Genomic DNA, 26,497 nt, shown 5'->3' with positions numbered 1-26,497 from the left:
CCTCTTTTGCCAAGCACTGTGCACAGAAATAATTTCGCATCGAAAGTGCTCGCTAGATGTCAGCAGTTACTGTACCGGGAAGACACATCGGATGTGGCGGGAGCGGCTGGCGGACAACTATTTCCAATTGGAATTGATATTTGCACGGGAGATGCCGACAGTTTTTGTCATTCCGCACTGAGGCAAATGTCCCCCCTCCCCTCCCACCCACCCACCCCCCGAAAGATACAGGAAGGCGCGAAAAGAGCAGCGAAAGGTACTACTGACAAAGGAATCAGAGCGAATGTCAGTAACAGTGAATGAGTGTAGGAATTGCAACGAGGTAAAAAAATTAAATATTGAACCAAAGTGCTGGAAGTCGAGAGAGAGGTGGGTGGGGGGAATGAATCAGCTCTCGGGCTGAAGCTGAGTTAGATCTGAACACCAGGCACTTCCGAGGACCGTCTCGCCCGGCCGTGAGGCGGCTCCGACGGGGAGGTTGTTCGCCGAGCTCCCCCCACCCCCCATGAGAGAAATCGCCGCTTTCGTGCCGCCACACCCGAGCCACGTGGTTTGATCTCTTAACTGCAGAGCCCGTGTCATTTATGTTTGAGCTGAGCGGCGGCCAGTTCACTGAATCCCACCCGGGCGCCCGCGCTTTCACACCTCCGTCTCCAGCCGGGGAGACACTGACTCACAGCGGCAGCGTCCTTTCCACCCAGCGCGCCCCGGACTTCACGGCGGACAGCTGTCGGCCGGAGAGAGATGGGCAGCGGCATCTGAGAATGGGAAGGTGTGGCACTCTCCGGCAATAATGACCCAGTCACCTCGACGGTGGACGGCGGCGGCGGCGGCGGCGGCGGAGTGAGCGCGGTTGCCAGGGACCCGGCCGCGAGCGTCTGGGGGTCGTTCACCCAGCGTCTGTGTGAATGGTGATCGGAGTTACCTGGCCGGAGGTGGGAGTGCTGGGCGTGAGTAAATGCGAAGCGAGCCTCGGCGGTTTCAGCTGAAACCCATTCAGGTCCATCTCTCCTGCCGAAACTGACCAGAGTCGGGGGCCATGGGGAGATGCAATGGACGCTGTACCCTGATCGTCCTCTGCAGCTTGCAGCTGGTAAGTTGTGAGATTTCCTTTATTCCACTTTCTGATTGTGTTCTGGACCGAGTCGTTTGGGGAAGCAAACGCGGTTATTGTCTCACTGTGGAGAACACTGTAATTCCCGGGGAAACCCGGTTGTCTATACCTTTGTCGTGGTGGTGTGTCATTATGCCTGAAGCTGGATATTCCCCAATATCTGAAGCCTTTATATGGCTTGAATTTTGTTTTGAACGAGGAACAATTGTGTGGTTGGTACGTGCTTGTTTGCACTCTCGGATATTGGTTGACAGTAATGAACCCCGTCGGTGTTCGTGGGGGCAAAATCAGGACGCATGGATATTTAGTTTGAGTATTTTCAGATGTAGACCTGTAAACGATGCTAACAATGTCACTCTAGGTGTGTTTTTTTCCCCCTTGTTGCTACAGTTGTCTCTTTTTAGTCGGTTTACATTACGTGAGAACATATTACTATTTCTAAACTTGCGTTTTGGGGTTATGCTCTTACAATAGTAGAATGTGCGTGTTTCCTTGCAAAGCGGCTGGCGCTCAACAATTTATATTTTGCAATTCATTTTTTGTTTCAAGTGTAAATTTTATGGGGCTGAGTTTTAAATTTCTGCGCTGTGTTACCTTGACCAGGGGATAACTTGACCCGATCGTGAAACCGCGGCCACCCGACGCGTAGTGAAACGGGAAGTACACGAGGATCATTGGGTGAACGTGGTTGTTGGCTGAAGCGGGTGACAGTGCAACTCCGGGATGGTTACAGGTGCAAAAGAGCGACTTGGGGAACAGATGTTTCCTCAGTGTAACCGGACCCCACTAAACTTGGGGCTGTGCCACACAGTCACATGTTACTCTTCATTCCAATCAAACGATCCGACGGAGTCCTGTCCTGCCAGGCAGCTTTACTACAAGCTGCTGGTGACGATAGGAAAACTAGATAGAATATAACTACAGGAAAGCTCAAGGATTTAAAATTCTGCTTGCGCATTTCAGGGAAATTGCCCCATTGCTTGATGTGGGTTAACTATTTAGAAGAGAGAATTGATGTCTTGATCTATTCTTTGAAATCCCTTTAAAGGCCTCTGGCATCCTTTCGTTACTTCTGTCATCTCCTCCTCCTTTGAGGCTTTCCCCCAACTGTATCACAACTTTAGCTGCCAAACCCAAGACTCCACTGTCTAGCCCTTCCTACGTCACCTTCTCAGATGCTCCTCTCAAACTATGTGTTCTGTTCAAGTCTTTAGTCATTTGGCATTGATTTTGCCTTCGCTATTTCCACATAAGGTGTTACTGATGCTTTTCAGGGGAAGTCGTTGGTCTTTCTATCCTCTCCCCCCTACCCCACCCCCGTGCAGGTTCTGAATATCACTGGAGAGCCCTCTTGAATCTTCTATTCACATTTCACTCATCTGTAAACTATGCAGCATTGCGGAAGTGGTGAACAGTTAGAAGAAGTGATGTTTCTGAGTTAAGGTTGTGCATAACAAATCACGAGGCAATCAGGAGTGAAGACAAAAATATTAATATTCTGTGTAGAAAGGTAAAAACTTCATGTTTAATAGTATAAAATTTCAGTGGGGGCTTTTGTGAATTCAGAGCTGTTTGAAGGTCACGAGGCATTGGAGTTTTGCTTGGCTTTTCTAGATGACTGCTAGAGAGAAAGATCAAAGATTGTGCATAGGACATCGAAGTGTTTTGGGTGTGGGAATGTTTATTCTAATGTTTCTCAAGTGTGCTACAAGAAGCACTCATTCACACCAAGAAGTGCTGCGGGTGCTGGAGATCCAGAGCAATGCGCTCAGTGTGCTCAGCGGGTCTGGGGGCATCTACAGATGGGAAAAAGCATTCGACGTTATGGGCCGAGGCCCTTCATCAGGACTGGTGTTCATCCATCTCCTTTGCTCATTCTTATCAGTACAGGAACCGGACTGGGTCAATCTGCCCTTTGAGCTGCTTGGATATTCAATTGGATCATGCCTGAACTTACTTTCCAAAGCTTTCAACCATGTCTTTTGATAAGGTAAACATCCCAAGGGTTAAGGAGCCAACCCAATAACTAAAATCAGCAAAGTAGTATGTATGAAACCTACAGCCCGAGAGATCCCAAACACAAGAAAATCTGCAGATGCTGGAAATCCAAAGCAGCAAACATACACAAAATGCAAGAGGAACTCAACAGGCCAGGCATCATCTGTGGAAAAGAGTCAACAGTCGATGTTTCGGGCTGAGACTCTTCATCAGCATTGGGGAAAAAAGATGAGAAGTCAGAGTATGAGGGTGGGGGGGGGAGGGGAGGAAGAAGTGCAAGGTGACAGGTGAAACCGGGAGGGGGGGCAGTGAAGTAAAGAGCTGGCAAGCTGATTAGTGAAAGAGAAAAAGGGCTGGAGAAGGTGAAATCTGATAGGAGGGGGTCGAAGAACATGGAAGAAAGGGAAGGGGGAGGAGCACCAGAGGGGGGTGATGGGCAAGTAAAGAAAAAGATGGGAAAGGGAAACAGGAATGGGGAATGGTGAAGGGGAGAAAATTACTCGAAGTTTAAGAAATTGATGTTCATGCTATTAGGTTGGAGGCTACCCAGATAACCTTATATTCTGTCTGGGTAGTCTCCAAGCTGATGGCATGAACATTGATTTCTTGAACTTCCAGTAATTGCTCTCCATTCGCCTTCACCATTCCCCCAATCCCATTTCCCTCTCTCACCATATCCCCTTACCTGCCCATCACTTCCTCTGGTGCTCCTCCCCCTTCCATGGTCTTCTGTCCTCTCATATCAGATTCCTCCTTCTCCAGACCTTTATCTCATTGACCAATCAACTTCCCAGCTCTTTACTTCACCCCTCCCACTCTCCCGGTTTCATCTATCACTTACTACCTTGTACTTCTTCCTCCCCTCCCCCCACCTTCTTCTCTAACTTCTCATCTTTTCTTCCAGCTCTTGAACTAAAATAGGCAGTAAATATTGGAAATTGAGCCTCAAGTCAATTGAAAGACAAAAACGTGTTTTGTCCTTGAATCTTATGGGAGCCACCAAATTACCTGACATATTAGTGCCGATGTTCCTTTCTGTATAAAGTCCAAAACTGAAAGATTTTCAGTAAAAAAAAAGATAGTGACGAAGGGTCTTGGCCCGAAACGTCGACTGTACCTCTTCCTAGAGATGCTGCCTGGCCTGCTGCATTCACCAGCAACTTTTATGTGTGTTAATACTGAAGATTTGTTTTTTTTTAAACAAAAACTTGTGTTGGAAGATGGTTCCTGAGTATCTGTAATCAAAATAGTTTTAGATCAGGGGTTCCCAACCTGGAGTTCATGGACCTCTCACTTAATGGTAGCAGTCCATGGCATAAAAAAAGGTTGGGAACCCCTGCTCTAGAGATACAGCATAGTAACTCACTCCATTGGCCCAGCGAGGACAAATTGAAGGCGCTCTTGGCTCAAATCCTTTAACAAAGGCTGACACCCTTCCCTCTCTTTCTGGTGCCCTACTTAATTTCCTTGTCCTTCCCCAAGCTTTATTCATCCACCATCTCTGCTGAGGCTCGTGCCTCATTCCACTGAAACCTTTGGCCTTACTTGTGAATACTTCCACCTATTTCCATTCCTGACTTGCTTCTGCGGGTCCTGCCGCTCCGGGCACCCTCTTGAGAAGTCTGTTTGCCTTAATCGCTTCCTACAAAGAGATGTGAAAACCTAGGAGCCACTTCCCCCTCTAAAGCTGTTCAGTCCGTGGGTCAGCTGAGATTTATACATGAGGGAAGGCATTAGGGAATATGAAATCGATGCAAGTAGATTTAAATGGAAAGCAGGACAGAACGAGAGCTAAGCAACAAAGATACTGGTCAGAGCTTGCCTCAGTGACTTCTTCCTGTTGCATCGTTTGGTTCTTCTGCTTATCGCCGAGGTTCATTAGAGACTTCAGCTACATTGATTCAGCTTTCTAGAAATTTGAACAAGTGTTTGCTTTTCTCTGCAGAAGGATCACCTTTCATTACAGCAGGACGTACATGGTTTTTAAATAGGATGCTCCTTTCCTAGTCTTGTTATCAGCTCCTGCTGATAACCTGGTACCGAGATGTTTTCTCCATTAAGCCATTCTTCCCCAGCCTTGAATACACAAAGCCTGAGTTAATGGGACATTGAAGTGTTTGAGAATATTGTACGACACTGAATGCTGAGATTTACTGAGCGGAAGGGAAATGAAGAACTGTTTTATAGTTCAGCTCTTCATTAAATGCTGTGGCATTCTGAACTGTTTGCATAATGTTTAAAATCATGCAATTTGTCTGTTGCGAAGAAAAATCATTTCAGGATGTATATTGTATACATTTCTCTGACATTAAATTGTGCCTTTGAACCTTTGAATCATAAACATTGAAGTGGAATTAGGACATTTCCCGCTGATCCATTTCCTGCTCAAACCCATTCTTCTGCCTTCTCACTGTAATCTTTAAAACGCTGAATTATCAAGAATCTATTAACCTCCACCTTACACACACAAACACACACACACACACAGACACACACACACACACACACACACACACACACACACACACACACGTTCACCAACCTCTCGCAAAAGAAATTCCTCACCTCCATTCGAAATGGACATCCCTCTATTCTAAGGTTGTGCACTCAACTCTCCTACTATAGGAAACCTCTACTTTTTGTGATTTTTATTAACGATCTGGATGTGGGGGTAGAAGGGTGGGTTGGCAAGTTTGCAGATGCCACAGAGGTTGGTGATGTTGTGGATAGTGCATAGGATTGTCGAAGATTGCAGAGAGACATTGATAAGATGCAGAAGTGGGCTGAGAAGTCGCAGATGGAGTTCAACCCGGAGAAGTGTGAGGTGGTACACTTTGGAAGGACGAACTCCAAGGCAGAGTACAAAGTAAATGGCAGGATACTTGGAAGTGTGGAGGAGCAGAGGGTTCTGGGGGTACATGTCCACAGATCCCTAGAAGTTGCCTCACAGGTAGATAGGGTAGTTAAGAAAGCTTATGGGGTGTTAGCTTTCATAAGTCAAGGGATAGAGTTTAAGAGTCACGATGTAATGATGCAGCTCTATAAAACTCTGGTTAGGCCACACTTGGAGTACTGTGTCCAGTTCTGGTCGCCTCACTATAGGAAGGATGTGGAAGCATTGGAAAGTGTACAGTGGAGATTTACCAGGATGCTGCCTGGTTTAGAGAGTATGCATTATGATCAGAGATTAAGGGAGCTAGGGCTTTACTCTCTGGAGAGAAGGAGGATGAGAGGAGACATGATAGAGGTATACAAGATATTAATAGGAGTAGATAGAGTGGATAGCCAGCGCCTCTTCCCCAGGGCACCACTGCTCAATACAAGAGGACACGGCTTTAAGTTAAGGGGTGGGAAGTTCAAGGGGGATATTAGAGGAGGGTTTTTTACTCAGAGAGTGGTTTTGGCGTGGAATGGATTGCCTGAGTCAGTGGTGGAGACAGATACACAGTGAAATTTAAGAGGCTACTGGACAGGTATATGGAGGAACTTAAGGTGGGGATTATATGGGAGGCAGAATTTAAGGGTCGGCACAACATTGTGGGCCGAAGGGCCTGTACTGTGCTATACTTTTCTATGTTCTATGAAACATTCTCTCCTCAACCACTCTATCTAGGCCTTTTAGTATTCGATAAATTTCAAAGAGATCCCCCCCCCGCCCATTCTTCTAAATTTCAGCAAGTACAGGCCCAGAGCCATCAAATGCTCCTCATATGACAAGCCTTTTAATCTCAGAATCGTTTCTGTGAAACTCCTTTGAACCCTCTCCAATATCAGCACATCGTTTCTTAGGTAATGGGCCCAAGACTGCTCATTATACTCCAAGTGAGGCCTTACCAGTGCTGTATGGACCCTCAGCATCACATCCTTGTTTTTATATTCTCTTATTTGCATAATAAGTATATGCCATTAATTTGAATAATAATTGTAGTGATCTTGTGGAAATGCATGCAGAAATATTATAGTCTTTTATTTATTGAGACAATTACAAGAAGGTAGTCTCCAGTTCCGGTTTGGTCGCTGGCCGCTCGACCATGGTTTTCGGTCGGGCGCTTGGCGCTTGGAGAGATTTGGCGAGGGGCGGGCGCCCAGCGCTCAGCCGGGGGCCGTGGTTGAATGGTCAGTGACTTGGGCCGGCTCCCCCACCAGACTTAGTCTGGTGAGGAGGGGGTGAGGACACCCAGCAGGACTAAAAAAAAACAAGATCTGACAAAGGGTGGATGAGCTCCTTGTGAGCCAAGGGCCACCTTCCGTGGAAGAGATTAAAGCCTCACCACGTATCTACGAATCGTGTGCTATGCACCTAGTTAGAAGAGACATGATGAACTTGGGCGCTGCACCGTGTGCCTGGACCTGCCCAAGGCCTCCGCCTAAGGAAGGGCCGAGCTCGAAGAAGCGGCCGTGGTTGGAGGCCGACACAGCCTTGGGCTCGAGTTTGGCGGGGGCGGCGGTGGGCAGTGCCAAGGCGGCCAGCGAGAACAAACGGGAGGAGAGGCTGTACTTGGTGCTGTGGCAAGATTGAAGAAGATGGAGGTGCATAGCCACCAACCCCGGTTTTGGGACGGCACCCACTGACTGGCTGACTGATTTATTGAGACTAACATGAGATACCACAAATGAGGGAATAAATGGGGGAAGCAACACACAGAAATCTCAGCAAGTCAGACAGCATCAAAGGTTGGATAAATAGTAGACACTTCATCAGCCTGAAACGTCGACTGTTTATCCTACTCCATGGATGCTGCCTGACCTATTGAGTTCGTCCTGCTTTTTGTGTGTATTGCTCAGGATTTCAAGCATCTGCAGAATCTCTTGTATTTAATATTTGAGGGAGCTTTTCAGTTCCAGTCTCCTGCATTTTAATGTTTATTGTCAAAAAATATATTCTTGTTACCAAACAGTAAAATGCAGGATATTTGGAAAGAAGGGCTCCCCTAAATATTAAACACAAGACTGTGTGGACCCACGACTATGAGGTTAGGGACTGATCAGACTTCCATCTATAAATTTGCCTTGAAGCGACTATTGGTAGAATTTCAGATGGTGATGAGGAGGCAGGCAGGCGCCAGATAGATCAGCTGGTTGAGTGGTGTCGCAACAATAGCCCTGCATTCAGTGTCAGTAAGACCAAGGAATTGGTTGTGGACTTGAGAGAGGGGAAGTCGAGGGAACACACCGGTACTTATCGAAGGATCAGTGGCAGAAAGGGTGAGCAATTTCAAATTCCTGGCTGTCAGCATCTCTGAAGATCTAATCTGGGCCCAACGAATTGACGTAACCACAAAGAAGGCATGACAGCAGCTTCTATTTCATTAGGAGTTTGAGGAGAATTGGTATGTCACCAAAGACACTCACAAGTTTTTACAGATACATGGTGGAGGGCATTCTGACTGGTTAGATCACCGTCTGGTATTGAGGGTCACTGCAAAAGCTGCAGAAAGTTGTAAGCTCATCCAGCTCTGTTGTGGGCACTAGCCTCCCCAGTATCAAGGACACCTTCAAGACTCAATGCCACTAGAAGGCAGCATCCATTGTTAAGGTCCCACATCACTCAGGATGTGCCCTCTTCTCATTGCTACCATCAAGGAGGAGGTACAGCAGCCTGAAGGCAAAGACTCACCACTTCATAAAAAGCTTCTTCCCCTCCACCATCAGATTTCTGAATGGACAATGAACCCAGGAACATGACCTCACTCTATTTTTTCTTTTATTTTGCCCTCCTTTTACACTACTTCCTTAACTGATGGAGTCATAGAGAAGTACTTTGCAGAAACAGGCTCTCCAGCTTAAGATGCCTACTCCCATCGACCTGCTCCGGGACCATAGCCCTGCATACCTCTACCATCCACTTACCCATTCAAACTTCCCTTAAACATTGCAGTCGAGCTTTTATATGCACCATCTGCGCTGTCAACTCATTCACACTCTCACGACCCTTTGAGTGAAGAAGTTACCCTTAAGCGTTTGATCTTTCCCCCTAAGCCAACGATCTCTGGTTGTAGTCCCACCCAACCTCAGTGGAAAAAGCCTGCTTGCATTTACCCTATCTATACCCTTCATAATTTTGTATACCTCTATCAAACCTCCTCTCAACCTTCTACCTTCCAAGGAATAAAGACCTATCCTATTCAATCTTTCCATATAACTCAGTTCCTTCAGACGCAACAACCTCTTTGTGAATTTTCTCTGTACTCTTTCAAACGTATTTGCATCTTTCCTGTAGATAGGTGACCAAAACAGCACACAGTACTCCAAATTAGGCCTCACCAACATCTTATACAACTTCAACATAACATCCCATTTCCTGTACTCAGTATTTTGATTTATGAAAGCAAATGTGCCAAAAACTTTTTTTTTAATTACCCTGTTTACCTATGACACCACTTACAATGAATTACGGACCTGTATTCTCAGATCCCTTTGTTCTACTGCACACCTCAGTGTCCCCTGTTCACTGTGTAAGACCTACCCTAGGTAGTCCTGCTGAAGTACAACACCTTGTACTTGTCTGTTTTAAATTCTACCTGCCATTTTTCAGCCCATTTTTCCAGCTGGTCCAGATAGCCCTCCTTGCTGTCCACTACACCCCCAAATTTGGTATCATCTGCAGATTTGCTGATCCAGTTAACCACAATATCAGCCAGGTCATTGATGTAGATGAAAACTAACAATGGACCCAGCACCGATCCCTACGGCACTTCACCAGACACAGGCCTCCAGTCAGAGAGGCAACCATTTACTACCGCTCTCTGGCTTCTCCCACAAAGCCAATGTCTCATGCAACTTGCCACCTCATCTTAAATGCAGAGTGACTGAAACTTCTTGACCAACCTCCCATGTGACCCCTTGTCAGATTCCTTGCTAAAGTTCGTGTAGACAACATCCACTGTCTTCATCCACTTTCCTGGTAATTTCCTTGAGCAACTCTATAAGATTGGTTAGGCGTGTTCGACCATGCACAAAACCATGCTGTCTGCCCTTAATCAGTCCATGTCTATCCAAATGCTCAGATATCCAGTCCCTTAGAATTCCTTTCCCACTACTGATGTCAGGCTCACTAGCCTATAATTTCCGGATTTATTTTTAGAGCCTTATTAAAAGAGTGGAACAACATTGGCAATCCTCCAATCTTCTGGTGTGTCTCCTGTTGCTAAAGATGTTTTACAGTGCCTATAAAAAGTATTCACCCCCCCCTTTAGAAGTTTTCATGTTTTATCGTTTTACAACATTGAATCACAGTGGATCTAATTTGGCTTTTTTGACACTGATCAGCAGAAAAAAAATTTCTTTTGTGTCAAAGTGAAAACAGATCTCTACAAAGTGATCTAAATTAATTACAAATATAAAATACAGAATAATTGAATGCATAAGTATTCAGCCCCTTCAAGTCAATATTCTGTAAATGCACCTTTGGCAGCAATTACACCTTTGAGTCTGTGTGGTTAGGTCTTTATCAGTTTTTCACACCTAGGCACTGCAATTTTTCCCCATTCTTCTTTATAAAACTGCTCAAGCTCTGTCAGAGAGCATGGGGATCTTGAGTGAACTGCCCTTTTCAATTCCAGCCACAAATTCTCAATTGGATTGAGGCCTGGACTCTGACTTGCCACTCCAGGACATTAAATTGGTTTTTTTTGAGCCATTCCCGTGCAGCTTTGGTTTTATGCTTGGGGTCATTGTCTTGCTAGAAAACAAATCTTCTCCCAAGATGCAGTTCTCTTGCAGACTGCATCAGGTGTTCTTCAGAATTTCCCTGAATTTTGCTGCATTCATTTTACCCTCTACCTTCACAAGCCTTCCAGGGCCTGCTGCAGTGAAGCAACCCCACAGCATGATGCATGCTTCACAGTAAGAATGGTGTGTTTTTGATGATGTGCAGTGTTTGGCTTACGCTAAAAATAGTTTTTAGTCTGATAGCCAAAAAGCTCAGTTTTGGTTTCATTAGATCATAGAATCTTCTTCCAGCTGACTTAAGAGTATCCCACAACAACTCTAGCCGAGATCTCATGTGGGTTTTTTTTTCAACAATGGCTTTCTCGTTGCCACTCTCCCATAAAGCTGTGACTGGTGAAGCACCTGGGCAACAGTTGTACGCGCAGTTTCTCCCATCTCCGCCACTGAAGCTTGTAACTCCTCCAGAGTTGTCATAGGTCTCTTGGTGGGCCCCCCTCACTAGTCCCCTTCTTGCACGGTCACTCAGTTTTTGAGGTTGGCCTGTTAGAAGCAGATTTACAGCTGTGCCATATTATTTCCACTTCTTGATGATTGAATTAACTGTACTGCAAGGGATATTCAGTGATTTGAAAATTGTTTTGAATCCATCTCCTGACTTGTGCTTTTCAATAACCTTTTGTGGAGTTGCTTGGAGTGTTCTTTTGTCTTCATGGTGTAGTTTTTGCCGGGATACTGACTCGCCAGCAGTTGGACCTGTATTTTTACTACAAACAATTGAAACATCTTGGCTGCTCACAGGTCTCCAAAACAGATCTTCATTTAACTAAATATGTGACTTCTAAAAGCAATTGGGTATACCAGTAGTGATTTGTTGTGTCATATTAAAGGGGGGGAGCATGTGTATATTTATGCAATCAACTACTTTGTGTTTTATATTTGTAATTAATTTAGATCACTTTGTAGAGATTTGTTTTCACTTTGGCACAAGAGAGACCAGTGTCAAAGAAGCCAAATTAAATCCACTGTGATTAAATGTTATAAAACAATAAAACATGAAAACTTCCAAGGGGGGAGGGTGGTGAAGACTTCTTATAGGCGCTGTAAATATCTTTGCAAGGACCCTGGAAATTTCTGCACTTGCCTCCTGCAGGATCCGAAGGAACTCCTTGTCAGGCCTTGGGGATTTATCCACCCTAATTTGCCTTGGATCTCTAACAATGAATTTTGGAAGCTGATCATTATCTGGGGGCTAATTGATCAATATACCACAGTCAGAATGTTGTATTGTCGGGATTCTTTCAAATGTGACTTTGAAACAGGTTGAAGTGGTGATTTAGAAGAAAATTTAAAGATTCTTTTTGGAAGAAATTATTAATTTCACCCCTTAACCAATACTAACAAAAGAGGATTAACTGGTTTCTTTGAGTCATTGCTGACTGTAGATCATATTCTACGAAAACTAAAATTGTACTGACTGCACTATAAGTAATTCATCAGCTTTAAGTCTTCCTGAGGATGTGGAAGACACTGTTACTATGCATTTACTTATTCATTTGGGATCCCCTTTAAAAACTTCAATCTCTCTTGACCTTAAAGTCCATTTTCATTGGCGAGGCCATCAATTGCCATGCATAGAATGAAATCCTGCAATTCATTTCCCCTTCTGTTACAGGGCTCCACATGTCTTTAGCAAGATTAATTGGCCAGATCTTGATGTCAGTTTCTTGTAGTGAGATGCTAAGAATCTTAAAAAGATCTTTGCAGTCACTTAGTATTCAACATATTCACACGTTACAGGCAGAAGCCAGTAGCCTCATACAAAGTATATCAAAATGTGTCGAATGTAATTCATCTTCTCATTTCTATCGAGACTTTAACTGATGGGCCCAATTAAGAATGCTTAATTTTCAATTGTTTAGAATCTATTTATTTTTTAATGGCTCTGATTAACATCAAGCAATCAGTATGTCTGGCACAACATAGGGCAGGGAAGTTGTATTTATTCTTGTGGTCTTCTTGCATGTATCTTGATCTATCACTTCCTCTCCCTGTGATAAAAGTTAAAGATAACAACAAGTTAAAGGGAGAAGTGGATATTTCTAATGTGGTGCAAAATCTTTGTCTGGCCTCTTTCCGTACCCTTTCCTAGTTTGGTATTGGTGGGATGCACTGGATTGGCTGCTTGCTTTAGCTACCCCCTGCTGATCATTTCCTTCCTTTCCGTTGATCAGGCCATGGTCGCTTGTCTTGGTCTCCATACCGGAGGTGAACTTTGCTCTCTTCGAGTCCAACACAAGACCAATTAAGTTTTCTCGCGGGTAGTCTTGAGTTCAACTGAACCAATTAAATCTTGCAGGGGCCAACTTTCCAAATCGCTTGGCTGAAACCTTTCTGTGCACAGAGGCCAGGCAGAGCCTGCTTGCAGTATCAATTAATTTCTGCAGGAGTCTTTGATCTGTGACACCTCTGCCACACATGGGTAGTCCTGACACTTTCTGTTTGAAGTCTGCCTGGAGTTAATTCCAGTCTCTTGTTTTTGCCCCTAATAAGAGAACATTGCTTAGAATCCGCAAAGGGTTCAACTTGCAAGTGCAATCATATTGACAGTGGAGTGATATGACAAGTTCCCTTCAGTTTTTGCAATTAAGAGAGCTGAAAATTTCACTATTCAAGTAAAAGTTGATAATGTGTCCTGGAAAAGACTTTAGTAATATGATTGCCCACGCTTCAAGAATAATTCTTCCTCGTTATCAAGATAGGTTATCATACGTTAATACCTTATTTTAATGTCCGGTTTTCCTAATAGACTGAAATTACATTACTGGTAACTACTCATAATTTGCAGTTGTTTGTTGCTGTTCCTCTCCGTGCCTTGTGGCACATCGGGGAGTAGGGGGGCAACCTTGCCGTTTCTTTAGTATTGGTCTGTTTTTATGAGGCCGAGTTGCTAGCGTGACGCTCAACCCAACACAGGTGGAAAGTATGCGAGGAGCCGGCCGGATTCGAACCCGGGACCACTTGCCTTGAAGTCCGGTGTGGATGCCACTACACCATTGACCGGCTAATTATTTGCAGTGCCTATCATAAACATTGCTGAAGATATGCAGAGCAGACCTATGCAAACACCATTCGTACTATGTTACAGATTTTATTTAAGGGGCAAGTAAGGTACAATAGTTGTGTTGACCTTGCACTAGTTGTGTTTAACCTGACATGGAAATGTATTGTCTAATGGAGCAGATCTTGAAACTCCCCATGCAACAATGTTGTAGAAGCAAATTCAGCAAAATGGCCTTGAAAGTTCAAGAAGGTAGCTCACCATCACCTTCTCAAAGCTGAATGAGGGGTGGCTATGACTGACAAACCCAGTTTCCTGTATACTGTATACATTAAAAATGTCAACATAAGGTTCTTACCTGTGACTAAACGTAATCTCATATTCTCAGATTTCTTTTCTGCCCTACAGCTCAAATTATTGGCTTGAATGTGTAGAAATATATCCATAACCTTGAAGTCTTTATGAATGTGTAACTTTTGTAAAATGCAGTGTGACAAAATGGAACCTGTGAGATCCCAGAGTGCCTTGCTGACTTGCTGGTTTGGATGGGAGGCTTACAAGTCTGTGTGTGTTTTATGACAGGAGCTGTGATTTATGGCTGTGCAGATGTTTCAACAACAGAGGTTAACAGGACAGAGCTTCTAAAGAACGAATGTCAGAACCACCTAAGAACATAGATAACGGAGGAATGTTATGCAATGAATTAATTGTTGCACTCTAAAAATGTATGAGTGGTTTGTTTTGAATTATAAGTCTGAAGCTATTTCCAGACAATAACTTGCTTGGAGATAGAACTTCCCTTGTAAGTAAATAATAAATGTGCTATAATGTGATCCACTCTGAATTTGTTGTAGTCTGTTACTGTATGTTAGAAGACCTAGCTGAATGGTACATGACAAATGTCTTTCTGTGGTAATGGTGCTGCTGCAACATCTCTTGATGGTGATGTTGCTCTTTTGCTTTTAGCTTTCCCTGCTTTATTCTGTATGCCAGGTATTCAAACACAACGAAAGCACATCCTGAAAGCAGTAATCTGGCCTCTAATCTCCTCCGCTGTGTGCAATGTTATTAATTTCTCTCCACATCCTTTACTGAGCAGGTAGCATTATTATATTTTTTTTTGGATGAAAGACCTCCGCTATTACCACACCAAATAAAATCTGCCTTCAGCAAATGAACTACCTGATTTGAATTCTTGTGCTCAACCTCGAGCTGAGACTTGTTTTTAAAAGAAAGATAAAATGAGTTCTGAGTGGCTTCTAAGTCATTTTATTATCAAAATCCCTGTACACTCAGTGGCCATTTTATTGGGTATCTCCTGTAGTTATCAAAGTGGCTACTGAGTGTACATACGGGGCCTTCTGTTTCTGTAGCCTGTCCACTTCAAGGTTCAGCGTAGTGTGCATTCAGGGATGCTCTTCTGCACACTGCTGTTGTTGTGTTGCCCTTAAGGCAGCTATTTGACTTTGTTGGGTCGTTTTAAATGATTTGTTTGTAACTATTTTCTAGTTAAAGTTAAAGGTTGATAATTACGTTACGGTATAACAAGGGTAAATTCATTGTCTATGGTATATCGTGGCACGTGATGACGTCACCTCCGGTTTCACTGCGTCTTATGTGTAACCTCCGGTTCGGGAAGGTGTGAAGGTGGGTGCCGTGCATGCAGCATGATTGTGAACAGCTCTGTGTCTACTCACAAAGAAACATTATGGAAGCAACGCCGTAAGTTCCTATGAAAGTATTTGAAGTAAAAATATTAATGCGGTTTCTGTTAAGGAAGCGGTGGTTTGGGTGGCGCGCGTGTCGGCTTTTCAATTTCAAATGCGGGGTGGGCTCGGGCCTGGCGGCAGTTTGATGGAACCCCCCTCGCCCGCTACTCGGGGCAGCTGGAGATACTCGCTAAAAGAAGAGAGCGCGCGTGGTCTCCAGAATGAAAGAGACGCTGTATATGTTTATATATTTTTATCAACAGTTTTCACCATATGAAGTTAATGTGGAAGAGTGAACAGTAAATGGTTAACCTTACTACGACTCTGTCTTCATTGGCTCCAGTTTAACTTGGTGTTTAGTCAGAGTTTCAACACACTGCACGAGAATACTATAGTTATAATGTGTGGTTATTTGAGTTACTGTCACCTTCTTGTCAGCTTGAACTAGTCTGGCCATTTTACTCTGACCTCTCTCATTAACAAGACATTTTCACCTACAGAACCACCACTCACTGGATTTTTTTTTCGTACCATTCTCTATAAACTTCAGGTGTATTGTTGTGCGTGAGAACCCCAGGAGATCAGCAGTTTCTGAGATACTCAAACCACCCTGTCTGGCACCCACAATCCTTCCACAGTCAAAGTCACTTTGATCCCCATTTCTTCCCCATTTTGATGTTTGGTCTGAACAACAACTGAACCTCTTGACCATGTCAGCATGCTTTTATGCATTCAATGCTGCCACATGATTGGCTCATTAGATATTTGCATCAACCGGCAGATGTACAAGTGTGCCTAATAAAATGGCCCTTGAGTGCATGTTACCAAGTATTGCACTGAGATTATTTTCTTGCAGGCATTTACAGGGGGGAAGAAATACAATAGAATTTTATGAAATATACATAAGCAGAGAAAGATGGAGAAACAACAAAATGTGCAAAAAATACTGAGAGCAAGGCTTGCAAAGAGATCTTGAAACAGGGCCTAAAGGGTGTAGAAGTGGTTCAGAGTAGCGGTGATTGAAGTTATCCATGCTGCTTTTGGTTAAGATGATAGCGGTGTAGGATGTGGCTTTGTAAACTGTGAAGGGCAATTTGAATGGTTGCATTGAAGAAGTATCTTCAGACAATCCCACAAACCTATTCAGAATCTGAATAACACATCATCTAGTCTTTTGATTTCCTAGGTTTTTTAAATTAATAATACTGTCAATAAATAGGACCAAGTGAGCAACAATATCTTAAGATCGTCAAATGGTCTGCTGAATGAAATATTAGTTCGATCTCCATAAATTTTTCAGCAACGCACAGAGAATGCTGGAGGAACTCAGCAGGTCAGGTAGCATCTATGGAAAAGAGTCAACATGTCGGGCCGAGACCCCTCTTCAGGACGATGAAATTGCTGTCTGCCCTTTTAAATACAGCAGGTGTTGGTATATGATCTTAAAAGAACTACTCCTGTGTGTTTGGCTAATATTTGGCACTTATCTCCAAGGTTATCACCATGGTATATTGTGTACAGTTTTGGTCTCCAAATTTGAGGAAGGACATTCTAGCTATTGAGGGAATGCAGCGTAGGTTCACTAGGTTAATTACCGGGATGTCGGGACTGTCATATGTTGAAAGATTGGAGCGACTGGGGTTGTATACACTGGAATTTAGAAGGATGAGAGGGAATCTCATTGAAACATATAAGATTATTAAGGGATTGGACACGCTAGAGGCAGGAAACATGTTCCCGATGTTGGGGGAGTCCAGAACCAGAGGCCACAGTTTAAGAATAAGGGGTAGACAACTTAGAACGGAGTTGAGGAAAAACTTTTTCACACAGAGGGTTGTGGTTCTGTGGAATGCTCTGCCTCAGAAGGCAGTGGAGGCCAATTCTCTGGATTCTTTCAAAAAAGAGTAGATAGAGTTCTTAAAGATAGTGGAGTGAATGGATATGTGGAGAAGGCAGGAAAAGGGTACTGATTGTGGAGGATCAGCCATGATCACAGTGAATGGTGGTGCTGGCTCGAAGGGCTGAATGGCCTACTCCTGCACCTGTTGAATATTGTCTATTGTCTATTGGTAGCTTAGTGGTTAGCACAACGCTTTACAGTACAGGTGACATGGGTTCAATTCCCGCTACTGCCTGTAAGAAGTTTGTACGTCCTCCCTGTAACCGCATCGGTTTCCTTCAGGTGCTCCAGTTTCGTCCCACAATCCAAAGGCACTATTGTATATTGTCCCATCATTAGGCTAGGATTAAATTGGGGCATTGCTGGGTGGCGTGGCTTGAGGGGCTGAAAGGGCCTATTCTGTACTCGATATCAATAATAATAAATAACAAAATTATGTAAATTTGGAGGGTAAATGGAGTTCCTGAATTATCTTTAACACAAGAGATTCTGCAGGTGCTGGAAATCCAGAGTAGCTCACACAAAATGCTGGAGGAACTCGACAGGTCAGGCAGCATCTATAAAGGAGAATAAAGAGTCAATGTTTCAGGGCCAAGACCCTGCATCAGGACGTGAATCAGCATTGTTACCCTGGATCATCTTTGCTGTTGCTCAGGTTGAAGTGAAACCATGTTCAGCAGGAAGTGACGGCCCATAAAGTATCATGGCTTCCTCCTGAGGCTCTTGCTACCTTAGAAGTTAATCTTCAGTCAATTTGGTTCATTCCAAATGATATCAAGGAACCGTTGAGACTAGCCACGGCTGTGGGAGCAGGTCACATCCCAAATGAGATCTGTACTCCAGAACTTGTTCTATTTTAGACCAGTTTTTTCTCCAGAGTTGCAACAAGGGGAACTTTCCCACCAATATGGAAAATTACCCAGGTGTGTCCTCTTCACAAATAGCACGTCAAATCTAATCCAGCTAACTACTGCCCAATTGGTCTACTCACACTCAGAAGGTTCAAAGTTCATTTTGTTATCAAAGTATGTTTGCAGAATCCACCTCTGGGATTCGCCTTCTCCAGATAGCCATGAAATACAGAAAAAAACATGGAAGTAGTTGAAAGAAAAGACATCAATCTCCCCTCCCACGCATGAAAAGGAAAAGAACTTGCAAACTACAAACCCCCCAGCCCTTACCTTGCACGAAAACTAACAGATGGTCCGAACAGAGAAACAGTACCATGAAACTCTAAACCCCCTTACCGCCAATCAGCAAAAAGAAAGAATGGACGAGAACACGCAATTTTAAAAAACATAGAAAGAGGCCAATACACTTTTTTTTTCATGTTCTTTCCCATTCTTTCTTGTTGCCGATTGGGGGGCTTGGGGTTTGACATTCTTCTTGCTTACCTGTCAGAAGGTATGATCCATGGCATTATCAAGTGGCATCTACTCACTTTTCACCATGCTTATTGATGAATATACTCTCAGTTTTGGCAATATCATTTGTCACCAGATGCCATTGTTCCAGAGAGCAGAAATCAGGAGATGAGATGATAGTGACCACATTTGACGTGAAAGTAATACTTGACTGAGTGAAGCATCAATGATCCCTGGTAAAAACTCGAGCAGTGGTAATTATAGCCTTTACAGAGGAAGATGCCTGTGGTTATTGAAGATCAATCATCTCAGCTCCAGCATATCATTGCAGGAGTTCTCAGCTGAATCACTTTCAGCTTTCATTAACCATTTCCATCATAACTTCTGAGGTGGTGATCGTTGCTGATTTTGCAAAGATCAGTTTTACTCATAGCTCCTCAGAAATGAAGCAGCCCATGTACACACGCAGCAAGACTTGGATGCCATTCAAACATGGGTTAAGAAGAAACGTTTGCACCAGGTAAGTCCAGGGCAAAAAATCTCTAATAAGAGAGTCGAATTAATAATTTTTACACAACTAACATGATCAGAAACTCAACCAGAGGAGGACAAGAGTATAAATGCTTTGCCTCCTAACACCCCAAATCCTTTTGCCACCTGCAAAATATGTGAGAGTCTGCAGAGAGATATGTATAGGTTAAGTGAGTGGGCAAGGGTCTGGCAGATGGAAGTCAATGTTGGTAAATGCGAGGTCATGCACTTTGGAAGAAAAAATGAAAGAGCAGGTTATTATTTAAATAATTAAAAAATTGCAGTATGCTGCAGTGCAAAGGGACTTGGGCGTGCTTGGGCATGCATCACAGAAGGTTGATCTGCAGTTGCAACAGGCTATCAAGAAAGCAAATAGAGTGTTGGCTTTCATTGCTAGAGGGAATAAATTTAAGAGCAGGGAGGTTATGCTGCAACTGTACAGGGTACTGGTGAGGCCACACCTGGAGTACTGCGTGCAGTTCTGGTCTGCTTACTCGAGGAAGATTATACTGGCTTTGGAGGCAGTGCAGAGGAGGTTCACCAGGTTGATTCCAGAGATGGTGGGTCAGACTATGAGGAGAGATTGAGTTACCTGGGACTGTACTTGCTGGAATTCAGGAGAATGAGAGGAGATCTTACAGAAACATATAGAATTATGAAAAGGATAGATAGGACAGAGACAGGAAAGTTGTTTCCACTGCAGGGTGAGACTGGAACTAGGGGACATAGCCTCAAGATTCGTGGGTGTAGATGTAGGACGGAGATGAGGAGGAACTGCTTTTCCCAGAGAGTGGCGATTCTGTAGAATTCTCTGCCCAATGAAGTAGTGGAGGCTACCTCAGTAAATATATTTAGAACGAGGTTGGATAGATTTTCGCATAGTTGGGGAATTAAGGGTTATGGGGAAAAGGCAGGTAGGTGGAGATAAGTCCATGGCCAGATCAGCCACGATCTTATTGAGTGGTGGAGCAGCCTCGACAAGACCAAATGGCCGACTCCTGCTCCTATTTCTTATGTTCTAAGGTATAAATCAAGAGTATGTGGAATAGTTTGTACTTAATTGTTTGAATGTAGCTCCAACCAGGACACCATCCAGGGCAAATCAGACTACCTGATTGCTGCCCAACCACGATACCATCCCCTACTCTACCATCCTAGAGTGGCTGCAGTGTGCACCGTCTACAAGAAGGACTGCACTTGCTCGCCTAGACCTTTACAAAGTCACCCCTACCACCTAGTGACAGTCACCTACCACATCCATGACTTCTACCACCAGAAGTTCAAAGTATATTTATCATCAAAGTACATATATGTCACCATATACAACCTTGAGGTTGATTTTCTTGTGGGCATACTCAATAAATCCATAATGAAATAATAACCATAATAGAATCAATGAAAGACCGCACCAAACTGGGCATCCAACCAGTGTGCAAAAGACAACAAACTGTGCAAATACAAAATAACAAGAACAATAAATAAATAAGCAATAAATATTGAGAACATGCGATTAAGAATCCTTGTAATCTGCAAGAGTCCTTGTAGATTGTGGGAACATTTCCATGATGTGTAGCAAGTGAAGTTATTCCCTTTGGTTCAGGAGCCTGACGTTGAGGGGCAGTAATCGTTCCTGAACCTGGTGATGCGGGTCCTAAGGTTCCTGTACCTTCTTCCTGATGGCATCAGTGAGAAGAGAGCATGGCCTGGGTAATGGGGATCCCTGATGCTGCTTTCCTGCAAAAGTACTTTGCGTAGGTGTGCTGAATGGAGTGAGGGCTTTACCTGTGATGGACTGGGCCATATCCACTAATTTTTATTGGATTTTTTGTTCCAATCCAGCCAGTGATGCAGCCAGTCAATATACTCTCCAATACGTATCTATAGAAGTTTGTCAAACTTCTATAAATATAGCAGTTAAGAGTATGAAGAATAGAACAGTACCACTACCTGTATGTTTCTCTCCGGGTCACAGAACTTCTTGCTTTAGGAACTATATTGCCAGTCTTCCTTCAGAGTTGGGTTTAAGCCCCGGAACTCACTGCCCAATAAGGCTGAGAATCACCTCCATCAGTAGGATTGGGTGAACAATAAATTCTGCCTCCACCAGCCAGCCATGAAGCAAAGAAACAAAAGTATAAAACATAAACACGAGGAAATCTGCAGATGCTGGAATTTCAAGCAAAACACGTAAAAGTTGCTGGTGAATGCAGCAGGCCAGGCAGCACCTATAGGAAGAGGTACAGTCGACGTTTCGGGCCGAGGCCCTTCGTCAGCACTAACTGAAAGAAGTATAAAACATCATTGTGCACAAGTAGGTAAGAGGCTGACTCGGGTCTCTCCTTCTTCCCTTTTAATCCCATATTTAATTCCAACTTGACTTTGGCATGTTTTTTTCCTCTCTATTTTATACCAACATGCAGCAAGTGTTGTTTGTAAACACCCTCGTGAAAAACCTAGGGAAGTCTAACACATTAAAGACATGTACATTCAAGCTGTTGTTCGCTGAATTGTTTTTGCTATTATAGTGTCCCAGTGGGCTTCCACCTCCTTAGCCGCCTTTACTGAAACAATTTTCCAATGTCGGTTTTACTGCAATAAACCAAAGCAAAGCACACAGTGGAGGAGATTAGAGGGAAGATATCTCAGTTTTCAGGATGTGCCTTTGCTGTGTTTAACCAAATAAAAAATAAAGCAAAACATAGCGAAAAATTATTGGATTAAAATTCTACCTTTGATAAAGTTATGTGATGGTTTTGGTTTAATGACTGCAAAGTTCTAAAGTCAAGCAAAGACATTAAGACCTGTCCGATATAGGTAGCGACAAGTGCTCTCACGAAAGGGTGGTAATACTGTGCCTATCCACTCAGCAAAGACAAGTTACCTCCCCGTTTATTCTCCATGATATGTTTAGCTGCTAATACTCACTGTATCTGCGGTGGGTTCCCCCCTCCCTCCCACCAAACAGAAGATATTTCCAGCTAAAAAAGTAGTTTAATTAAACACCATTCTCTTATTTTCCAAGCAGCATTCTCAAAACACATTTAAACTCACAGGCGATTTCTATTTTAAACATTTCCAAATTACAAACCATTTCTAAAACACAAAGGATTTCCAAAACACAGGTGCATTTCCTATCAACTGAACAATGCAGACAAATTGCCAGTCACAAAAACCAAAGCCAGAGGAATAGATTCTAGTTCACCCCGTGTTTCTTTCATTTTTCTTGATGTTCCTTACCCCATTCCTAATAAGCCTGAATTGTTCTCTACATTTATACAGCTTCTTTGCCACCTGGGTAATTGTACACATATATAATATTTCCTTGGATATCCTTTTTACACAAATGGCCTAAAAGATTTTTGAAGACTCTTTTCCAAAATTTCCACTACTAATGCTATAAAGCTAACTTTCCTGAGTACATAAAACTCCCAACATTAATAGACCAGTTGCTGTTATGATAAATTATATTATTTAACTGGTCTGCAAGCTTCCTTGAACTTAGTCAGCATTGTCTGTTTGAAACAGGCCAAACTAAATATTGTCTTGTATTGCAGCTCTTGAGTGGTAAGACAGGATGCTGTGAGAGAGCAAGTCTCTAACTCTATACAGGGTTTGTTTGCAAAGTGTGTTTTTAAATTCAAAGCTGATTGAGGAACTCCATTGGTAGGGTCGACCATGGATGTTGCATCCCAGCTGTCTACATGATGCGTAAGCTGGGGCAGCACGATATGGAGAACAAGCTGTTGTTCAGCAGATTACTCCTTGCCATTTACATTTCAAGAATGGAAGACTGGCTCCCATTTATGACCAGAAGCTAAACAACGATAGATGGAAGTTGATTTACAACTGTTTGTGATCTGCTGTATTTAGAAAGCCAGTCTTTGCAAACGTGAGACCCCTTGGCCCAGGAAGTGGGAAGTATCCCAGGAAGTGAGTATCCTTCGCAAGTTGAGGTGTGCACCAGAAGTAGTACCCATTGTACAGTTTCCTTATAAGAGGAAGAACTTTATACTGACGCACTGTAGATATGAACCTCATGAGAAGGTACTTCCCTCCTTCCAATCCTACTCTTCCTGGCTCATAAACAATTGTCTTATTGAGCTTCTAAACTTTGATCCTTTACCTAATAGAAACATAGAAACATAGAAAATAGGTGCAGGAGTAGGCCATTCGGCCCTTCAAACCTGCACCACCATTTACTATGATCATGGCTGATCATCCAACTAAGAACCCTGCACCAGCCTTCCCTCCATACCCCCTGATACCCGTAGCCACAAAGGCCATATCTAACTCCCTCTTAAATATAGCCAATGAACCGGCCTCAACTGTTTCCTGTGGCAGAGAATTCCACAGATTCACCACTCTCTGTGTGAAGAAGTTTTTCCTAATCTCAGTCCTAAAAGGCTTCCCCTTTATCCTCAAACTGTGACCCCTCGTTCTGGACTTCCCCAACATCGGGAACAATCTTCCTGCATCTAGCCTGTCCAATCCCTTTAGGATTTTATACGTTTCAATCAGATCCCCCCTCAATCTTCTAAATTCCAATGAGTACAAGCCTAGCTCATCCAGTCTTTCTTCATATGAAAGTCCTGCCATCCCAGGAATCAATCTGGTGAACCTTCTTTGTACTCCCTCTATGGCAAGGATGTCTTTCCTCAGATTAGGGGACCAAAACTGCACACAATACTCCAGGTGTGGTCTCACCAAGGCCTTGTACAACTGCAGTAGTACCTCCCTGCTCCTGTACTCAAATCCTCTCGCTATAAATGCCAGCATACCATTCGCCTTTTTCACCGCCTGCTGTACCTGCATGCCCACTTTCAATGACTGGTGTATAATGACACCCAGGTCTCGTTGCACCTCCCCTTTTCCTAATTGGCCACCATTCAGATAATAATCTATTTTCCTATTTTTGCCACCAAAGTGGATAACTTCACATTTATCCACATTAAATTGCATCTGCCATGAATTTGCCCACTCACCCAACCTATCCAAATCACCCTGCATCCTCTTAGCATCCTCTTCACAGCTAACACTGCCGTCCAGCTTCGTGTCATCCGCAAACTTGGAGATGCTGCATTTAATTCCCTCATCCAAGTCATTAATATATATTGTAAACAACTGGGGTCCCAGCACTGAGCCTTGCGGTACCCCACTAGTCACTGCCTGCCATTCTGAAAAGGTCCCGTTTATTCCCACTCTTTGCTTCCTGTCTGCTAACCAATTCTCTATCCACATCAATACCTTAGCCCCAATACCGTGTGCTTTAAGTTTGCACACTAATCTCCTGTGTGGGACCTTGTCAAAAGCCTTTTGAAAATCCAAATATACCACATCCACTGGTTCTCCCCTATACACTCTACTAGTTACATCCTCAAAAAATTCTATGAGATTCGTCAGACATGATTTTCCTTTCACAAATCCATGCTGACTTTGTCCGATGATTTCACCGCTTTCCAAATGTGCTGTTACCACATCTTTGATAACTGACTCTGGCAGTTTCCCCACCACCGACGTTAGGCTAACCAGTCTATAATTCCCCGGTTTCTCTCTCCCTCCTTTTTTAAAAAGTGGGGTTACATTAGCCACCCTCCAATCCTCAGGAACTAGTCCAGAATCTAACGAGTTTTGAAAAATTATCACTAATGCATCCACTATTTCTTGGGCTACTTCCTTAAGCACTCTAGGATGCAGACCATCTGGCCCTGGGGATTTATCTGCCTTCAATCCCTTCAATTTACCTAACACCACTTCCCTACTAACATGTATTTCGCTCAGTTCCTCCATCTCACTGGACCCTCTGTCCCCTACTATTTCTGGAAGATTATTTATGTCCTCCTTAGTGAAGACAGAACCAAAGTAATTATTCAGTTGGTCTGCCGTGTCCTTGCTCCCCATAATCAATTCACCTGTTTCTGTCTGTAGGGGACCTACATTTGTCTGCCGGTGCTGGTGCCGGTACTTAGGCTGCCGGTGAATCTAACACTTACGTCAGTAATGATCTCTTATGTCATTGAAGGTGACGTATTTAAGAGACTTTGCCAGTTGGGAGCGTATTGGCATTCAGCCAGCAACAGAGTTGTGTATAACAGTGGTCAGCTGGGAAATGAATTAGGAGAATCCATTGGTCTATTGTAACTGACTTCTCTACCCAAGCCAAGGTAATACTGAAGCAGGTGTAGAATGCTTTACCACTAGGGAAAAGGGAACTTGTAGTTTTGTACTTGAAGAAGATTTTGAACATAGAGTTGGAAACAAACAGTAGGCTTGTAGATACAAGAGGCCGAAAATGCTGTAATCTCACGCAACAAGCAATCTGCTGGAGGAACTCAACCGTCAAGCAGCATCTGTGGGTAGACATATCAGGTGAAAACCCTCTATCAGGATTAAGCCAGGCTTCTATAGATGAGTGAGAGGGGACTTGATGAAACTTTACATCTTGCAGGGTGTTGGTAGGGCAGATTTGGAGTGCATGATCCCTCTTGTGGTCAAATCCAGAATGAAGGATACCTGTTTAAACATAAATGGTCAGCTACTTAAGACAGATCTGAGCTGAAGTATTTTTCTCTGAGTTTCTTGAGTCTTTAGGAGTCTCTTCCTCAAAGACTTCCTCCCTTCCATTCTTTCTTGTTACCGTTTGACACAGTTTGTTAGTTTTTTTTGTGTGTGTGGGGTTAGGGTTTGGGATATGATGTCCTTGCCGTTTGCACGATTTGTATTTCTCCATGGGAGGGTGGTCAGGGGTCGATGTTCTTGTTGCCATTAGCGCGATTTTTTTTCTTTCGCATGGGGTTGGGGGAGTTTGATTATCATGTTGCCATTTGCAAGATTTTTTTTTGACGGAAGTTGGTGATGTTTTTCTTTGAATGCCTTCCGTGGTTTTCTTTGTTTCATGGCTATCAGGAGAAGACAAATCTCAGAGTTGTGTGCTGCATACATAACTTGATAATAAATGAACCTTTGAAGGACAGTAGAGGCTGAGTATTTGAAAATTGTAACGCATTAGTTGATAACTGATGAGGATGAATGTTGACTATAGATGGGGAGGGATGGGTACTAGTCATGATCTCTCTGAATAGTGGAGCAGCTTTTTGTGCCTCCTTAAGGTCATCGCTGATCCTATTGTAAACTGGAATTCTCCTAATCCCTATA

The 26,497-nt window shown here is 43.5% G+C and overlaps 1 protein-coding gene across 2 annotated transcripts in view; it reads left to right on the top strand.

Annotated features, from left to right (window-relative positions):
- Nucleotides 1-536: 536 nt before the first annotated feature.
- nkain1 (sodium/potassium transporting ATPase interacting 1) overlaps nucleotides 537-26,497 on the top strand; it is an 891,479-nt gene continuing 865,518 nt past the window's right edge. For both annotated transcript variants that reach the window (XM_063035499.1, XM_063035498.1), the window contains exon 1: nucleotides 537-1,093. In XM_063035499.1, the coding sequence (XP_062891569.1) occupies nucleotides 1,040-1,093 (54 nt within the window). In that variant the 5' untranslated portion in view covers nucleotides 537-1,039. The remainder of the gene's footprint in view (nucleotides 1,094-26,497) is intronic.

Source organism: Mobula hypostoma, chromosome 28, assembly GCF_963921235.1.
Source record: "Mobula hypostoma chromosome 28, sMobHyp1.1, whole genome shotgun sequence".
NCBI classification, from domain to species: domain Eukaryota; kingdom Metazoa; phylum Chordata; class Chondrichthyes; order Myliobatiformes; family Myliobatidae; genus Mobula; species Mobula hypostoma.
This window is presented reverse-complemented; position numbering and strand designations above follow the sequence as displayed.